This window comes from Sminthopsis crassicaudata, chromosome 1, assembly GCF_048593235.1.
Source record: "Sminthopsis crassicaudata isolate SCR6 chromosome 1, ASM4859323v1, whole genome shotgun sequence".
NCBI lineage: Eukaryota > Metazoa > Chordata > Mammalia > Dasyuromorphia > Dasyuridae > Sminthopsis > Sminthopsis crassicaudata.
Genome location: NC_133617.1, coordinates 438,232,756 through 438,252,682, shown reverse-complemented (window position 1 = coordinate 438,252,682; position 19,927 = coordinate 438,232,756). Strand labels below are relative to the sequence as shown.

At 35.3% G+C, this 19,927-nt stretch overlaps 1 protein-coding gene across 1 annotated transcript in view; it reads left to right on the top strand.

The window, feature by feature from the left end:
• Positions 1-19,333, top strand: part of MUSK (muscle associated receptor tyrosine kinase) — a 211,357-nt gene extending 192,024 nt beyond the window's left edge. The window contains exons 13-18 of the mRNA XM_074287325.1: positions 3,488-3,576; positions 4,010-4,169; positions 8,843-9,035; positions 10,004-10,195; positions 11,796-11,944; positions 18,250-19,333. Coding sequence (XP_074143426.1) covers positions 3,488-3,576; positions 4,010-4,169; positions 8,843-9,035; positions 10,004-10,195; positions 11,796-11,944; positions 18,250-18,926 — 1,460 coding nt within the window. The 3' untranslated portion in view covers positions 18,927-19,333. The remainder of the gene's footprint in view (positions 1-3,487; positions 3,577-4,009; positions 4,170-8,842; positions 9,036-10,003; positions 10,196-11,795; positions 11,945-18,249) is intronic.
• Positions 19,334-19,927: the final 594 nt, after the last annotated feature.

Genomic DNA, 19,927 nt, shown 5'->3' with positions numbered 1-19,927 from the left:
CTTTAACTCCTGGCTGCATTTGGGGAGATTACATTGAACTGAAAGGAAGGCTGCTCCCAGAAGCCCTCCCCCAAGAAACCTGCTCCCAGAGAACATTACATTCTTTAGAGAACATTACATACATATACACCCATATCCATACATACATGCCCATACATAGATAGATATATACATATGCATCTACACATATATTCTCTCTCTTAATCTTTACCCCTGTTTCCCTTCCTCCCCCAGTCCATCTTCTCTCTCCCCTTTTTTCCCCTTACTGTCTTTCTCTATTTTTATAGCATCTTTATTTCCAAAGATATCTTTGCCCTCTAAAGACAGTTATACCTTGTAACAGAGAATAAAATAATAAAAACTAAGGAGAAAGGAAAAAACAATTCAGCAAAACTCAAACTTCAGCCAAGTCCAATATCATTTACCTCTTAGAAATGGAAAGGGGGATTAAACAAATGTTAAAAGGGCTTGAAATTGACAGGAAAGGGAGAATGGTTTTAAGCATCAGTATTGATGGGAAACTAGTTTTCTTTTAGGTTTTCTATTATTTCACTTTTGTACTTTACTATTATTGGATCATCTATCTTTCTATTTAGTCATCTTTATGCCTTCTTTTCTGGGACACTAGCATAAAGAGGGGAAAGGAAGAATATCAATCAAAAAGCATTTATTAACTACCTACTATGTGGCCTGAGCTGTTCTTAAGGTCTTGGGATATAAAGACTTAAATAAAATAGTTCTTGTCCTCAAAGATCTTATATTCTGTGGAAGAAAATAACATATTCATAGAAATAAAAAAAAGCAGTTGGAGGGGGGAGATTTAGCAGGTGAGGGAGCACGGAAGACTTTGAAGGTTGTACTAAAGCTGAAATTTGAAGAAAACTAGGAATTTTAATATGCTGAGATGAGGAAGTAATATATTCCAAGGATGGGGAGAGCCTGGGCAAAGACACAGAGATGGGAAGTAATGAATGCTTTTATGAAGAAAAGCAGCAAATGGACCAGAAAAACTCATCACAGGAAATAGACTTCTCAAAGCAATAGTCTACAGATTACTCTCACTAACTGAACTCTCTAAAAGTAAACAAACAATTTACTTGTAAAAAGAAATAATCATTTTATATGACTAATAAGCAAAACAAGATTATTAGAGGAAGTTAGAATCATTTCCTGGATGAAATCTATTTCTAACAAAGAAAGGAAGATAGGCTCACTCCATGTTAAGCTAAATCCATGAATAATTCATCTGGACTCTGTGTGCATAAGGACAATATTTGACAATATTTAAATTAGCACCAAAATGCTTATCATAATCTAATGATTTTGGGTTTCCCAGACCCACTGGTGTTTCTATAAGGCATTACTGTCAGATTATTCTTTGTGGCTCATTTGTTATTAAATTAGAAATATGTCTTAATGTTTTTAGTGATGGAATTTTTTTTCTTTTAAAAAAAGAGGAAAAAACTCAAATTGAATTCATATCCCAAATTTGGAAATAGAATTCTGTAGAGTTGATGCTAAAATGAATTAAAACAATACCATTATCTTTCTTTTTATTTATTAAAGCTTTTTATTTTTCAAAACATATGCATGGACAATTCTTCAACATTACCCTTTGCAAAACCCTGTGTTCCAATTTTATCCCCTTCCCCTACACCCTCCCCTAGATGGTAATTAGTCCAATATATGTTAAACATGGTAGAAATATGTTAAATCCAATATATGCATATATTTATTTAATTATTGTGCCACACAAGAAAAAAAGAAAAGCAAAATAAAATGAGAGCAAACAACAACAAAAAGAGTGAAAATGCTATGTTGTGATCCACACTCAGTTCCCACAGTCCTTTCTCTGGATATATATAACTTTCTTCATCACTGAACAATTGGAACTGGTTTGAATCATCTCATTGTTGAAGAGAGCCATGTCCATCAAGATTGATCATCATATAATCTTGTTGTTGCCATGTATAATGATCTCCTGGGTCTGCTCATTTCACTCAGCACCAGTTCATATAAATCTCTCCAGGCCTCTCTGAAATCATCCTGTTTCTTATAGAACAATAATATTCCATAACATTCATATACCATAATTTACTCAGCCAATCTCCAATTGATGGGCATCTACTCAGTTTCCAGTTTCTAGCCACTACAAAAAGGGCTGCCACAAACATTTTTGTACATGTGGGTCCCTTTCCCTTCTTTAATATCTCTTTGGGATTTGAGCCCAATAGAAATACTGCTGGATCAAAGGGTATGCACAGTTTGACAACTTTTTGAGCATAGTTCCAAATTGCTCATTCACAGTTCCACCAACAATGTATCAGTGTCCCAATTTTCCCACATCCCCTCCAACATTCATCATTATCTTTTCCTGTCATCTTAGCCAATCTGAGAGGTGTGTAGTAATATTATTATCTTTCAAAAGAGATCTATATAAACAAGGTCAGAACCTATAATTTCTAAGGCATCAGGAACTTCCACAATAGGAAATTGATTCTTTCACAGCAGGCTGATTCCCTCTCTATAGTTTATAGTCTTGGGAAATTGCTCAATAACAAGGTCTTAAACATATAGCCACATGTACTCCCACTATATTCTGAGATGCTGGAATCATAATAAAATGTAATTAGGAGATACTTAACAAAATAAAAATGCAATAGAATATAGATAATATGTTAATAGGTGGTTTTCTAAGTAAATATACAGCTTATAGGAATCACTGTTTGAATAAATTCAGAAGTAACAATTAGCAGAAGGACCAGATACAAAAAAGAAGGAATATCTTGTTCAAGAGTAGAAGGTAATACAGTAAGATAGAGATTATTTTATTTGAAGTACTTATTCATAATTAATATTTAGGCTCATTTTTATGATCATGTGGTGCATGTAGGGGAAAGAGGAACATATCAAGGGGTAAACATGTAGTAGAGTGAGAAATTGCACTTCCTGGAGTACTCAGCAAATGGGAAAACAGAGGAAGGAATTTGTGACTAGGAATAAGGATTTAATGCTTAATCTTCCTCTTTTAGATAGGTGCCTATCTTCTCCTATGATAGGACACATCCACTTCTACATTTGTGTATAATAAAACAGACTTTAACTTCACCCCCTTTTGAGTCCACAGATTTATTCCTCACATGTGTATGATTTACTTGGCCCTATTTCTATTTGATTTTAACATCATTTTAAATCGAGGTCCTCTGACTTCAGTTGTCTATCCACTGTGCCATCAGGAGGACCTGGCTTTAAATCTGTCCTCAAACACTTAACACTTATTAGCTATGTGACCCTGGAAAAGTGACTTACTTCTAATTCCCTTGCAAAAAGAAAGTTTGTTCTTTTCTATTCCTATTGTTACTAAAATATTTTTATTCTTCTTTTACTCCAATGTAGCCTGTGTGGATTTAGCCTTCATTTTTCATTTCGATTTGCCAATTGTTCTTTTGATACTAAAAGTTTACCTCTTTTTTTCTCTTTGTTTCAGCAACTTGCTATCAGGACAAGGGGAGATTGTACCAAGGTACCATAAATGTCACAGTATCAGGCATTCCTTGTCAGAAATGGAGTGAACAGGTAAGCTTATTAAACGACTCTTAGCAGTCAAAAAAAAAAAAGTTCATTGTTTAGCTATTTCACGTCTATTTTTTCCATTGACTTTCTTCATCTACATGCTTCTGCTTAGTGCAAGAGTCCTCACCAGTAAATTCCATTTATGAATAAATAGAGATGCCCTGTCTAGGAGAATTCCTGGCCAATTGCTACATCTTCCACTTCAATTCATATAGTTTTTGAAGTTTCCAATCCCCAAAGTGAAGTGAATGGTACATCCTTTCTGAGATATAATTATCAGTGTCTAATCCTTTGATCTCGTTAAGGGAAGGGGAAGGAGAAAGGGAAGAATCATCTAAAGAAAATTATAGCAAATCAAAGCTCCTAATATTTGGATTTGATTTGGAAAGAATAGTCAATAGTAAGAATCACTGATATTGCTTTTTTTTTCCATTAGGTCCCCCACGTACACAGAAAGACACCTCAGATGTTCCCTGAGCTATCAAATGCAGAGAATTATTGCCGAAATCCAGGAGGAGAAAGGGAACGGCCCTGGTGCTTCACAAAGGACCGAGATGTAAGATGGGAATACTGTGCTGTACCTCTCTGCACCAATGGTAAGCAAAATCAGGGTATGAATCATAATTGTATAGAAAGAAGTCTAAAACAAAAAAACTGTTCTGATATCTAGTAGAACTTTTCTCTTTTTGTATAATATTCCTAGAAATGTTTCCTCTTGCACTAAATTGTTTTTAGCATTTACAGTTAAAGCTTTGAATTGAAAATTCTATTCCTCTCTCTCTTTCCTTTTCTTCTTCTCCTCCCCCAGATGGCAATCAGAAATAGATTGTACATATATTGGACTGAATTTTGAGGTTAATGCTTCTTTATTCTGGCACTGATAATAGAATCTCCAGTTTAATAGAGTCCTGAGAGATTAAGAAGTCTAAATTCTACCCATTAGTCAAGTCAACAAACAATTTTTATCACTTACTTATCTTACAGGCAATCTACTAAGATTTGGGAATATAAATATAAGCAGAAAGAAAGATAGCCCCTGCCCTCAAGGAGTTGACTTTCTAATGTGAGAAGATAGCACAGAGATCTAAAGAGTAAGAAGGGAAGTCAGGGCATAAGAGAGAAAGTCAGGTCAGGAATGCAGTTTGAAATGAATGAGGATCATAATTAGACTGGACTTTTTTTTTTTTAATGGAGGTTCTGGGAGGAAGGAGAAGGGGAAGTTGCAGATAGGGAGGGTATTTCCAATGTGAAAAGTAACAGAGGAGTGGCTTCCAGGGTGTACACATTTCTATGGCATGATAAAGAAAATCCCATGGAGATGGGTCAGCATCTTTGATAAGTCTAGCTTGTAATGGATAATAGTATTGACCATCTTATAGGGTAACCCTACTTAAACTGTTCAACAATTCTTTTTTTTAAAAAATTCATTAAAAATTTGACTGTAACTTTTTGCCCAATGGTCCTCGTGAAAGCAAATCATTAATAGGATAGTATGGTAGAAAGAGTACTGAACTTGTAGTCACAGGACCCAAGTTTGAATCTAATATCATTCTTGCCTGTGTGACCAAAAGCTATTCACTCAATCTCTCTAGACCTGAGTTTTTTTTTTAATCTATAAATGAGGGAATTAGCGTAAGTGACCTCTAAGGTCCTAAATATATTGTCCTAAGTTTTATTATTGTTTCTTAAATAGACCTGTGATTTCACTGACTTATGTTGCTGCTGATTAGGAAATGCATATGTCAACCTAGTGTTAGAGTTACCTAGTATGTGGTGAAGACAAGAGTCTTCCCCAAGATAATACAACTAGAATGTGTCAAAGCCAGATCTTCCTGATTCTACTGCACTACACTGCCTCTTCTTACTAAGATATTAGCATGAAAATGAAAAATTGCATTCTCTTCTATAAGAGACACCCAGATATCCATGGAAGAAAAATAAGCATAGATGTAAAATCAGGCAAAGAATGAAGAAAGTGAAAACAGTAGCATACTAATTATGTACATCAGCTTACATGGTCCTTGTCTTTTAGTCATTTAGTTATGCCTGACTCTTTGTGACCCTGTGGACTACAGCATATCTGGCCCTTCTATTTTTTTTTACTGTCCCCTAAAGTCTGTCCAAGCTCATTTTGACTGTTTCATGGCACTATCTATGCATGTATTCTTCTGCTGTCTGCTTCTTCCTTGTGCCTTCTGTCTTTCCCAACATCAGGGTCTTTTCCAATAAGTCCTGTCTTCCCATTTTGTGGTTAAATATTTAAGCTTCAGTTTTAGAATTTGTCCTTCTGATGAATAGTCTGAATTAATTTCTTTAAGATTACACTGAAGTTTCCATTATTCACACTGAAATTATTTGTACACAAAATAAAATCCAAATCCTCAAAAATTCCCCTTTGACCCATGCTTAAGTGAGCCATCTGATATCTGAACAATACCTTCTCACCTTTGAGTTACCTATTTTAGTCTTTAGAGCTATGCGCTTCATAGAATGAAACAGAACAATTTGAATTAAAGCTATGTATAGTGCTTAGTAATGTACATAGTAAGAAATTAGTAAATAATTTTTCATTTGATCATTATCTTCTTCATTTCCTATGTTATCACTCCTAAACCTAGCTAAGCTAGGTTGCTAGCAAATGCTAGCAAAGCTTTATACTCAGTCATGGTAAAAGAGAGAAACAATGGAATATACTAGAGAGAGACTAGAAAGCTAGCCAGGAAAGAACTGGACTGAGTGGATGGACATCAGTTGGGGAATGGCTAAATAAGTTATGGTATATAATGTAATGGAATATTTTTGTTCTATATGATCAGCAGGCTGATTTCAGAAAGTCCTGGAGAGATTTATATAAACTGATGCTAAGTGAAGTGAGTAGAACCAAGAGAACATTGTACATAGCAACAACAAGATTATATGATAATCAACTGTGATGGACTTGGTTCTATTCAACAATGAGGTCAACAATAAGGCCAATTCCAATAGATTTGTGAAGGAGAAAGCTATCCAAAAAAGTACTATAGAGAGTGAATGTGAATCACAACATAGTATTTTCATCTTTAATTGCTTTTTTTTTCTTTTTTTTCCCCTTTTGTTCTGATTTTTCTTGTGCACAATAATAAAAGTAGAAATATATGTTAGAAGAATTACACATATTTAACCTGATTACTTGCTGTCTAGGAGAATGGAGAGTTGGGAAGAGAGGGAGAAAAAATTGAAACAAACAGTTTTTCAAGGGAGAATGTTGAAAACTATGTTTGCATGTATTTTGAAAAATAAAAAGCTATGATTATTTAAAAAAGAAGTCAGGAAAACTAGTTCCAAGCCCCACCTCTAACACATCCTGATTGCCAGATCCTAATATGTGTTAGAACCCCAGTTACAAGATAATTACAGAGAAACAGATGTGCTTTGATGGAGGGCCTTTCTATACCCTATTCTGATGAAATCACATATCTGAAGTCCCCCCAAAAAGTGCACATAATTAATACTGTTATTAAATTCATGAGATCCACATTTAAGTGCTTTGTGAATATTAACTGCTATTATTATTTTTGATCACATAACTTGCCCCTGTTCTGAAGAATGTGCCAATTTGATCCTCTTAATGATATGTTTTATAGGAAAGAATGATCCTCAAGAATTGACTACCATAAATTATTTTCTTTTAGCCTCTACTTTTTTGAAAACTGGGGAGGGCCACAGAACATGATCTGGAATTTCTGGATAAAGAAATAATATTTTTGACAAAAAATTCAAGATCAGTTAATATTCACAGCTGTAGTTACAATATCACAGGCAATGTGATAAAATAAAACCATCCTTGGTCTAGGTTCTAGTCCTATCCATAATAAGAGCTCAGTATGACATCTGCGTGCAGTCTGTGTGATCTTGGGTAAAGCACTTGATCTCACCTCATTAGTACTCAATCAATCACTCAACTAATTAATTATATTACAATTTCCTATCATTTGCCTCTTTTTTTACATCTGTAGGGCAGCAATGCAAGACACACAGTTGGTACTTACTAAATATTTACTGATTGAGAGGTAAACTAAATGAGATCTCAGGTCTCTTAAATTATAAACATCTCTGCTTTGAGGCATTTTGAGACAACTATTTGTCACAGTGGACAGAGTGCTAGACTTGGTCAGTCAGGAAGACCTAAATTCAAATTGTGTGACTTTGGACAAATCCTTTAACCTAACGTGTCTCAGTTTTCCCATCTATAAAATGGGGATAACATGTGCAAAAATGTTTGTAGCAGACCTTTTAGTAGTGGCAAGAAACTGGATACAGAGTGGATGCCCATCAGTTGGAGAATGGCTAAATGAATTATGGTATATGAATGTATGGAATATTATTGTTCTGTAAGAAATGAACAGCAAGATGATTTCAGAGAGGCTCATAGAGGCTTACATGAACTGATGCTAAGTGAAATGAGCAGAATCCGGAGATCATCAAAAAAATGGCAACAAGACTATAGGGCAATCAATTCTGATAGACATGGTTCTCTTCAACAATGAGATGATTCAAACCAGTTCCACTTGTTCAGTGATGAAAAAAGCCATTTACACCCGGAGAGAGAACCGTGGGAACTGAGTGTGGACCACAACATAGCATTCTCACTCTCTCTGTTATTGTTTGCTTGCATTTTGTTTTCTTTCTCAGTTTTTTCTTCCTTCTTGATCTGATTTTTTTGTTCAGCAAGATAACTGTATAAATATATAAACATGTATTGGATTTAACATATATTATAATATATAAAATGGGGATAATAATAACACTTCCCTACCAAGGTTGTTGTGAAGAGAAAATGAGATTTTTGTAAAGTGCTTTGCAAATCTTGGGGCAATAGGCAGAGAGTGGATATAATGCTAAACATGCAGTCAAGAAGACCTGAGTTTAAATTTGGCTTCAGACACTTGCTAATTGTTTGCCTGGGCTTCACCTAGCTCTATTTGCCTCAGTTCCTCATCTGTAAAATGAACTAGAGAAGGAAATAGCAAATCACTCCAGAATCTTCACCAAAGAAACCCCAAATGGGGGCATGAAGAGTCAGACATAACTGAACAACAATAATTGTAGCTCTTGGGGTTGGTGTTGGTAATTAGCTTAATGACTGAGTCAACTGGGTAATCAGGAGGATCCTAGCCCCTAGGCACTTGATTCAGAATGTATAATTTCTTTCTTAGCTTACTTTAAGTTCAGAACCTTCTTTCACATTTGCAATTGAACTAAAACCCATCATTCTTCTGTTTTCTCACAGTCTCCCCAATGGTAACAGTCAAGCCAAGTGCAGACATTCCAGACCGGTCTTCTTCCTCATCTTCATTTTCACCCACCTACTCAATGACTGTCATCATTGCCATAATCTCCAGTTTTGTAGTGATTGGTTTTCTCACCATGACTGTTCTCCTTTGCTGCCGCCAAAGGCGAAGACAATGGAAAAATAAGAAGAGGTAAAATTATGCTTTTCTTGAGTCAGCCCCCTCAAGTAAGGAGAGAAGTCTTGCTTTAAATGGTACAACCAAGAGTAAGACCTGACTACAGTTATTTTCCTCAGTCTGCCTCTGCAGACTGATCTGCAGTAATCAGCCTTAGTCAGCCTAATCTGCAAGTAATTATCAAAAATAATTTGGCCTATCTTGGTCCTAGAAGACAGATGGAGGAGTATATAATGCCCTCCTCTTCTTAGACAAGCAGGGGACAACAAGGAAAGAATGTTCCATGAGCTGTCAAACATCATTTTGTTAGTTAATTTTACTTAAAACTATTTTTCCAAGATAGAATGGTAATCAAAAAGTGACATTTTAAAAAGTCATTAATTAAACTTTTTTAAAAAATAGTAATTTTTTTAGGACAAAAGGCCATGGGATCATTTTTTTTCATCAAAGTAATTGTTTCAAAGAATTAAAGAAGATTTAGATTTTTTTATCTACTTGGCAGGGTAGATAGTTCCAAATGTGCTGGGTAATTGTATAACAATTATAGGAGTATTATTGGTAGTCATTATGAAATGCAGCAGATGATTTGGATACCAGTCAGTCAACAAATACCTGTTCTTACTAAGCAGTGTTGGAGGTATTATAGACAAAAGTACAAAGAATTAAAATCTCTACTTGAAAAAACAATGTACAATAAAATAGAACTTCTTGAGGAAAAGGATTTTTTGTTTTGTTTTGTCTTTCTAGCTTCAGCACCTAGTGTATACAGTTCTGGACATATAAGCACTTCTTGGGCTGCATAGTATTCACACTTAGATGATACTAGTACAACATAGGACCTTCCAAAAGGATCCCTTGGGTCCTTCCAACCCTTTTAACCAATAAACTAGAAATCCTTTGAAGATATTATTGCTGGATAGGAAGAATAAAAGAAGCCATCGTTTTAACCAATCCTGAGATGTATATATTGCTCTTCTGTACAGGGAATCTGCAACCCCCACGCTCACAACTCTCCCATCTGAGCTCTTGCTGGACAGACTTCATCCCAACCCTATGTACCAGCGCATGCCACTTCTTCTGAACCCCAAACTCCTCAGCTTGGAGTATCCAAGAAATAATATTGAATATGTAAGAGATATTGGAGAAGGAGCATTTGGAAGAGTCTTTCAAGCAAGGTAAAGTTTCTAAAGAAAAATATTTCTATTGTTAGAAGATATGAACATTTCCCTTTGGAAATAGCTTTTGTGACTTTTGTGAGAGTGCTGTGGACGTGAAAAGGAATTATATTAAATTTTTATTTGTAAAATTTTATATATCAGTTTTTTACCAAATTATTAAATTTCTTGATAAAAAGTGTTTATTTAATTTGGCATACAGATTATAATACACAGTAGCAGCTAGGTTATATAATAGGTAGAGCATGGTACCTAAAGTCAGGAAGATTCATCTTTTTGAGTTCAAATTTTACTTCAGACACTTACTTATTGGGCAAGTCACTTACCCCTGTGTGCCTCAGTTTCCTCATTTGTAAAATGAGCTGGAGAAGGAAATAGTAAAAACCACTCCAATATTTTTAACAATAAAACCCCAAATAGGATAATGAAGAGTCAGATACAATTGAAAAATTACTAAAATATACATACATACATCCACCCACACACCACACATAAACACACACCACTTAAGGATCATGGTGCATGGGAAAGAAAATTAGTAATGAAGAACAACTGTAAACCCAATCATATAGTACTGCAGGTCCTTAAGAGTCAGTGAAACTCAATCTATCATTTAATGTTACAAAATAGGAACTGAATTTAAAGTCATTGAAACTGAGATCAAATTGTGGCTCTACCACTTATGTCCTATTCATTGATCCTCTTTAAGTCTCACTTTCCTTATTTGTAAAATGAGATGATTGGAGTAGTTGGCATCTAAGCTCTAAATCTGGTCTCCTATTCTTGTATATTCATACAATGACTTTTTTTTCTTTCTTGTAGAATCCAGTCTCTGCTAGTAAAAGAGATTACTCCTCATCATTTTAGATCAAAAGTTTCTAATCTGGGCACCATAGGGACATTTCAAGAGTTCTACAAATAGGGGGAAAAATGCATCTATTTTTAATACTCTTTAATTAGAATATAATAGTTTCTTCAATCATTTAAAAAATACTATTTTGAAAAGAGGTCCATAGATTTTTAGATTTTTGCCAGATTGCTAAATGCATTCATGGCATACACAAAAGTTAAGAATGCCAGGTGAAGGTGGGCAGGATGGCTTACTGGACAAAACTGGATTCAGGAAGGAATGAGTTCATCTAATTTGCCCAGCCACTCTCTTATTGTGTGACTCTCAATATGTCACTTAACCTCTAACTCCCTTAGTTTCCTCTTATTAAAATGGAAATAATAATAATAATAATGGCAATTGTCTCATGCACTGCATTTGGACCAAATAGAACAATTTATGTAAGTTTCCTTGCAAACCTTAACATCATTTCCTTTGAAGAGGCATTCATATTGTTCTGAGTATAAAACATATCCCTAAAATAAATCCTTTCTGAAGAGGAAAAAAAAAATCATTGAAATAACAACAGTTTTAAGCCACATTTATGTTAAAACCAGAATCGGGAGAATTCCAACTTAACATTGTTGTTATAATCTCTATTTGGACCAGTGCAGTATCCATATTTTGGTTGTCTTTCAGTATGAAAGTTGAGGATTGGCATGAATAGATCCACAGTATCCATAAATATTGATCTTCATTTTTGATTCTCAGAGCTCCTGGCCTAAGACCTTATGAGCCTTTTACCATGGTGGCAGTGAAGATGCTGAAAGAAGAAGCCTCAGCAGACATGCAGGCGGATTTCCAGAGGGAAGCAGCCCTCATGGCAGAGTTTGATCATCCAAACATAGTTAGGCTCCTAGGTATGAAAGAAAAATGCATGACTGGGCCTTTCTGTGGGAAGCTATGGGTTATTCTTCAAGTTGCCCCTGCTGAAACTCAGATCAACTTATAGTGACTATAGGTGCTATCCTTATAGGTGCCTTTAGGTGCTATCCTCTCACTCACTTGGATAATTTGCAATGAAAAGGGTTACAGAGGTCAGGCATTGTTGGTAGGGCACAATGAATTAGCAATTATAGAATCAGGAGATTTCAAGTCAAAGTGGTTTTCAGAGATCTTTGAGACTAAGCTCTTCATTTTGAAAGTAGTACCTGTGGCCTTCCTCTCTCGTATGTGGGGTTCCAAGAAGCCTGAAAACTTTGGTCTAGATTTTTACCAGTGAAAGCAAGTCTTCCTGCATTTGTTGCTATTAGATATGCATACTGAAGAGAGGAATTCAGGCTAGATAGCTGGAGAACACTTTTTAGCTTATAACTTATCTGACTCAAATTCTTTTGCATCTTAGCCAAAGTGCTGCATTTTGACCAGCAAAAATAATCTTCAGTTCCCCTACAAACAGATGAGGATATTGGGACATGAAAGATAGAAAATGACATATCTAAGGTCACACAAGTTAAGTAGCATAGTAAGGAATTGAGCCCTGGCATTTCATGTCATTCTTTCCAATAAATACTCTTTCAACTATAGCTTGCTGACTCTCACACAAGAGTAGTATATTGCAGCGATAGGTGATTTATTCCAGTGATTCCAATGAATATCACCAGAATTAATTGCTAATGGCCTTCAAGGCATCATCATCATCAGAGTTACCTCTTTCTTTTTTATTTCTCTATTTTCTTTCTTTCTGAATGACCAGTTGTCAGATAATATTATAATGGGTTGGCAATAGATGATCTCTGATATACCTTCTGGCTTTAAAATACCATGATTCTCTCTTTCTTGCTTTTGTATTAAAAATCTGCATATGGCTCCTGTAGGCATTCCCTAAATCTCACAGGGGTATTCATTGAACAAAAATACAACAAAACACATTTCTAGTGATTAGATGCATGCACTAGAAGTTAAGTGATCTGTTATTTTATGACCATAACCCAATGTAAGTGAACCCAAATTAAACTGTTCATGCAATTCAGTTTCTCCATCCATACAACACTATTTGGCTGGTGTCAGAAAGAGCAAGATGTGTGGAAAATATCTTGCCTTTCTCAGGGGGAATAAAGGAGCTATTGGTAAGCAAAAAGCGGGTTTGGCTTCCAATAAGTTAACTACCCTGAGATAAAATTTAGCTACTACCTCAATTCTTTCTTTTTTGATTTGTTCTTTAGACATATTTCATATCCATATTTTGATATTTTATAGTTTATAATAGAAAACATTTAAACCATCCTTTATATTCATTGTCTGATATATAACTCTTGCAACAACCATGTCATGTAATTATCATTATCATTATTACTATTATTACAACTAATGTTTATATAGCACAGTAAGGTTTGCAAAATTACATATATATATTATACATAGGGGCAGCTAGGGGGCCAAGAATCAGGAAATCATAAACTCAAATCCATCCTCAGGCACCCACTAGTTATATGACTTTAGGCAAACTATTTAGCCTCTATCTCTATTTTCTCATCTATAAAATAGGGATAATAATAGCAGCTACCTCCCAAGATTGTTTTTAAGAGCCGATTAATGTAATAATGGAAAAGTTCTTAGCACAGTGCCTATCACATGGGAAGCACTATATGTATATGTGTGTATATATCTGTATACATATGTGTATATGTGTGTATGCATAATTTCATTCTCACAATATCTCTGTGAGTAGGTACTATGTTATTATTCTCAGTTTGCAGATGAGAGAACTAAGCTAGGCAAAAGTTGTCACTTTCCTAGGGTCACATAGCTAGAAAAGTTTCTGAAGCATTTGAACTCAGTATTTGAACTCAGAACTTTCTGATTCCAAGTACTGCTGTCTATCAGCTACTCTTCTTAACTGCCAGTCAAAGATAATACAAGTGGACAGATGTAAACATTGCAATTCAAAAGGTCAAGTGACTTGCTCAACAGTTAATAAGTAGCAGAAGCAGGTTTGATATCCTATAACCCCCTGACTTTGGCACTGGGGTCCTTCTGCTGTCTTCTTTATAGAATGCTGTCTACCACTTTCACAGGCATTCTATTCTCTCCTCACAGCTTTTGAATTTTTAAGAGTTTTATGGAAATACAAGTTTACAATTAATTTTTAAAGAAAATCTTACACCATTGTATTTTGTTAGTATCTACAAAAAACTTTAACATATAACCTTTTCAAAAGTTTATTAGGAATATGACACTAGACAGCTCAGCTCTCCCAGTTTCCAACATAAAGAACCAGGTGGAAAGTACCCAAAAGACAATCCAATGCATTAACCCTTCTTTTCCTTTATTAATTTTTAATACCCATTTCCTTTTTGTGACACCCTCTATATATAAGAAAAAAAATCTCAGTTCTCCTGTGAACCTTTTGGTTCTATCCATCACAGTCTCTGTTTTATTTCTAATATATGCCATATTCCTGAGAGAGTATGGGACAGTGTTGGAGTCAGGAAGACCTGGATCCAAATCCTTACTCACACTACTACCAGCTATGTTAACCTGGGCAAATCCCTTACCCCCATAGATTTCAGTTTCCTCATCTGCAATATAGGGGAATTGGCCTCCAAAATCTCTTCCCACTCTCTATCTACGATCCTATGTTCCTGAAGTAATCCATATTCATCATAGGGCATTGTGTATTATGTCATAAAGTTTGGCTTCTTAGGCAAGGTTGGGGAACTGAACCTTAAGAGGAAGATTTGAACACAAATTCCATCTCAGGCACTTACTAGCTGTGTCACTTTGCCTCCTTCAATGGGGAATAACAACATCATCTAATTCTCAGAATTGTTGTGAGGACCAAATGTGATGATATTTGGAAAGAGCTTTGAGAACCTTAAAGTGTTATAGATTTATGACAGATTTATAAATGGATCTATAACAAATTATGACAGACTTATGAAGATATAAATGCTTGCTATTATTATCATTGTTTCTCCTCCTCCAAGATACTATTAAAGCCAAGACTACAAGAATGGAACAATAGGGATATTCTAATGTAAATTGTTCTTTTAAAATGTGAAAGTGAAACCAGTGGACTGAACTCTGGAGAATTAGGAGCCTCTAATAGAGTTCCAGTCTCAAGTCCTGTTTACTACCCAAATACTGAGTACTCAGCTCTGTTGAAGCATTTGGGATTTCACAATAACCCAGACCTTTGGGAGTAATGAAGCACTGTCTTTCAAACTCAGACTTTAGATGGCTTAGAGATAAGCCCTACAATATACATGGTAAAGTACCTCCTAGTAACAGGATTGTCTATATTGCCCAATACAGAGCTCAGAATGAAGCTGGTGTTCCTGGAGGAATGCATGGAAATGCCTCTGTTCTTGCCTTTGTAAACATTGGTCTGGTTCTCCTGATAGTCATTCTTTTCAGTAGAATTCCTAACCATATTTCATTAACAATTCCTATTTCTTGTAAGGAAATAGCAATGAGAAGAAAAAGAGCTGGACAAACAGTAAGGGTCACTCAGGCAAAGTCATTTTTCCCCAATTTTTAATTTAATTTTAAATTTGTTTTATTTAATTTTTAATTTTCCATAATATAACATAATAAAAAGATGATTGCATGTGAAAAAGCAAGTTGCTATTCCTTTTAAATAAGTATGTGTGTTTGTGTACATTAGGACACACACACACACACAAACACACACACACACACACACACACACACACACACATGAAAGAATAACATTTTCTATGAAAGGAGTCAGGTTCCTAGATCAGAATCTTCAGGTCCTTGTATTAAACATCAGTCACTAAGTACAATGAGGGTGTCCCAGAACAAATATTTCAAAATACTTCTGTTTTTCAATCAGTACCTTAGAAAAAGGCTTAAGTGACTGTGATACTCAGAATTTTGGAATTTAAGAAAACCTTAAATCATCTAGTCCACCTCATCACTTGACAGATAAGAAAACTGCAACTAGCTGAAAAGATTTGTTCTGACAGCAATTCATCACAGAGTTACTCAGGGTTTCTGACTCCCAAATTGTGATTTTTTTTATGCTTGACCTTGAGATGACCTACCATCCAGGAATACACTAAGAACTATTAGGAGGAAAGCCTTGCTACTCTTAGGAGAAATTTGATGTGAAAAAAGTTATAATTGTCAAGGGTCAGACAGTAAAGAATTGTATCTAGTACAGTGCCTGCACATAGTAGATATTAATTTGTAATTCAAACAGAGTGTCTTAAAGTTTACAAAATGATTTACACATATTATCTTATTTAATCTTTAGAACATCCTAGAAAATAAGTGCTATCATTAATCCCCATTTTATAATAAGAAAACTGACAAAAAGAAATATCTTGCCTAGGATCACACAAGTAAGAGGGTGTAGTTATTTATTAATTTCTTATTGTGTCTATACAGATATGCTGATTGATGAAGCCCCTGGAATTAGAGATTAGTTAAATCTCAAGATCAGGATTGGAAATTAGGAATTGGGAGAATTGCATTAGAGGGAAAGGGGAAAAGTTGATATGCAAATTTTACCTGTCTATATCACATGAAAATGACATTTTTTTCAACATACTTCAGAATAAGAATTTCAAAAATTCTGCACTCTATGGTGTTTACAAAACTGTTAGGACATTAAATATAAATGTTACTTTAAAATGTTATTTATTAATCCCTTTTAACATCTTCATTCAAATGCAGTCTTTCCTATTATTATCATTGACAGAAAATAATTGCAAAAATACTATAGCAACTTCTAGTTTTAAAGCTCTGGCCACACATTATCACACTTGAGATTTTCAGTACCCCGTATTGAAATGGGGCAGGTATTATTATTCCCATTTTATAGATCCATAATTTGGAGTAAAGAGTAAAGCATTATTAATGGCAGGAGTGGGACTTGGCTTCTGGTCTCGTGTTCTTTCCACCATCCTGCCTCTGATAGAAACAACAATGAAGCAAAAATGTAATTTTGCCAGTTCTTAATCCTTAAGAATTGAAAGGAACTGCAGAGATCACCTAATCAAAATCTCTCTTGAAGCATGAAAAAAAAAAAAAAAAAAAGAAAGAAAAGAAAGTTTAAAAAAAAAAGAGCAAGTGAAAACCTAATTTACAAAGAATTTATTGCCTGCTGAGGCAATTTAGTAATTAGATTTTAAATAGATAACTAAAAAGAACTTCATAAGTCCTCTGGTTCAATTCCTTCATTTTACAGATACATAAACTGAGGCCCAGATAGTAATTTGTATAATTATCACCTCCAGGGTTTTTTTTGTTTTGTTTTGTTTTTTCTGATCCTACGTTTTTCTTGGGGCAGCTAAGCACATAGGGCCTGGAATGAGAAGGACCTGAGTTCAAATGTGGGCCTCAGACATGTACTTGTGGACAAGTTATTATTTACCTCAGTTTCCTCAACTATAAAATGAGCTAGAAAAGGAAATGGTAAACCCTTCCAATATCTTTGCCAAGAAAACCCCAAATGAGTCATGAAGAGTCAAGCATGACTAATCTACAACAAAAAATATCTTTTTAAATGTGGCCTTTTTTACTTCTCATATCACTTTTAACTTATATAGAGCTTGTAGTCAACTAAGATCCTCAGATCTTTTTTACATAAAATATTTTCTTCATCTTACTACAACTAATTCCAAATGAAAGAAGAATCCAAGGAAATAGTTGTTGCCTTTGGGCACAATATAAAACCTTCTCTGGTAATTCCTTAATCACCCTTTTAAAAAACACTTCCAGCTGAAAACTACTAAGATGTTATACTTTCACTTCAAAGGTCTTGCTGCTTCTTTCCCTCTTCTGTGTCACATATTTCCACGTTCTAAGTTCTTATCATAAATATCTCTCTGTTTCTGTAAACTTTTTTTTTTTCCTCCTTTATGGTCAGGTCTTCAACCTTGTCAAGGAATACTTTCTCCCTATCACTCTCCTGTCCTACTAGCTAGCCAGAAAATAAACTTAACTCTAACTCAGTACTTACCTCCAACCACCAAGGCATAGTGAAACAGTAGAAAGAATCCAGCCTTTAGAATCCAGGGATATCAATCTCACCTCCTCCATGGACATCAGTTTCCCCACCTGTAAAATGTCATTAAGTGACTTCGAATTCACTTCTAGATCTAGATCTATGATTATAGACTCCTGTGACCATTTTTTCTCCCCTCTATGTATTCTAGTAAACATAACTGACTATATGTTATTTTGGTTCTAGGAGTGTGTGCCATTGGTAAGCCAATGTGTTTGCTGTTTGAATATATGGCCTTTGGCGACCTCAATGAGTACCTCAGAAACATGTCTCCTCGGACAGTGTGCAACCTCAGCCACAGTAACTTGGCTACCAGGGTCCGGCTGTCAGGATCCCCTCCCCTGTGTTGTGCTGAGCAGCTCTGCATTGCTAGGCAGGTAGCAGCTGGCATGGCTTACCTCTCAGAGCGTAAGTTTGTTCACCGGGACTTAGCCACCAGGAACTGTCTGGTGGGTAATAATATGGTGGTGAAGATCGCTGACTTTGGCCTCTCCAGAAACATCTACTCGGCAGACTACTACAAAGCCAATGAAAATGATGCTATCCCCATCCGCTGGATGCCCCCAGAGTCCATTTTCTATAACCGCTATACAACAGAATCTGATGTCTGGGCCTATGGAGTGGTCCTCTGGGAGATATTCTCCTATGGTCTGCAGCCCTACTATGGGATGGCACACGAGGAAGTGATTTTCTATGTGAGGGATGGCAACATCCTCTCCTGCCCCGAGAACTGCCCACTTGAGCTTTACAACCTGATGCGTCTCTGTTGGAGTAAGCTGCCTGCAGACAGGCCCAGTTTCACCAGTATTCACCGCATTCTCCAACGCATGTGTGAGAGGGCAGAAGCAGCAGTGGGGGTCTAAGGTGGGCAGAAGTCGAACAAGACACCTCATACCCCCAGTTGGAGAGACTCAAAGCCAGAAGATTTCCAAGGCCAGGGTGGGGCAGATTTATAGCAGACATGAAAAAAATGGTTCCTTGAGGCATTGAAGAGAGGGGCTAAATGGAACTGTGACAAAATTCACATGGTAAAGAGACCACTTGGAAGTACTAGTCTATTATACAGAGAGTACTCTACTTACTCTTCCCATCTAGGGAAAGCTATCATCCAAATTTTATCAAAGATGATTTTATCCTCTCATCTCCTCAATAATTAACAGCAACATCTGTGTTTAGTTTCATTATGAAATGGGGATTAGTGCTTCAATGAAATAAAATGGCCAATAAGCTAAATTCTAAGGGCTGCTTTTATTTTCCTCTTCTAACTCTTTTAGGTTCTTTAATTTTTTTTCCTTGAATGGTATGTACTCTCTCTTTACATCTTTTATTTTATATTCTCTTTTAACCATTTTGTGTCATTTAAAAAATATGAATGTGTCTCTAATGTACTTGGACTTTTGATTTCCTTCTACATTAACATTTCATTCTTCTTTACTGTTTCCTATTTTATTTTTATCTAATAACTTCCTTTCCCTTTTCTCATTAGAGATTTCTTCTATTTTTTCTTAGAAAAGTGTCTTCATATTCTAAGTTCTTCCCTTTTCTTATTTTAGTTTATTTGTGTTGTTGGTTTTTTTGTTTGTTTGTTTTTTTTGTTTTGCCTCAAACTCTTAAGCCTTCAGCTTCTCTTTCTCATCTGCTGGAATGTTTTCCCTTCCATGATTTCTAATATAAAACTATATGTGTGTAGGTACATACACATATATGTATACATATGTGTGTATATAATATATACATAAATACCTATATATATACATATGTGTATTATATATATCTGTAAGTATGTATAAATACATACATATATGCAAATATATATAGGTGTGTATATTTCCTACTGAATTGTCCTTTCCCCTTTTTTTCTAGT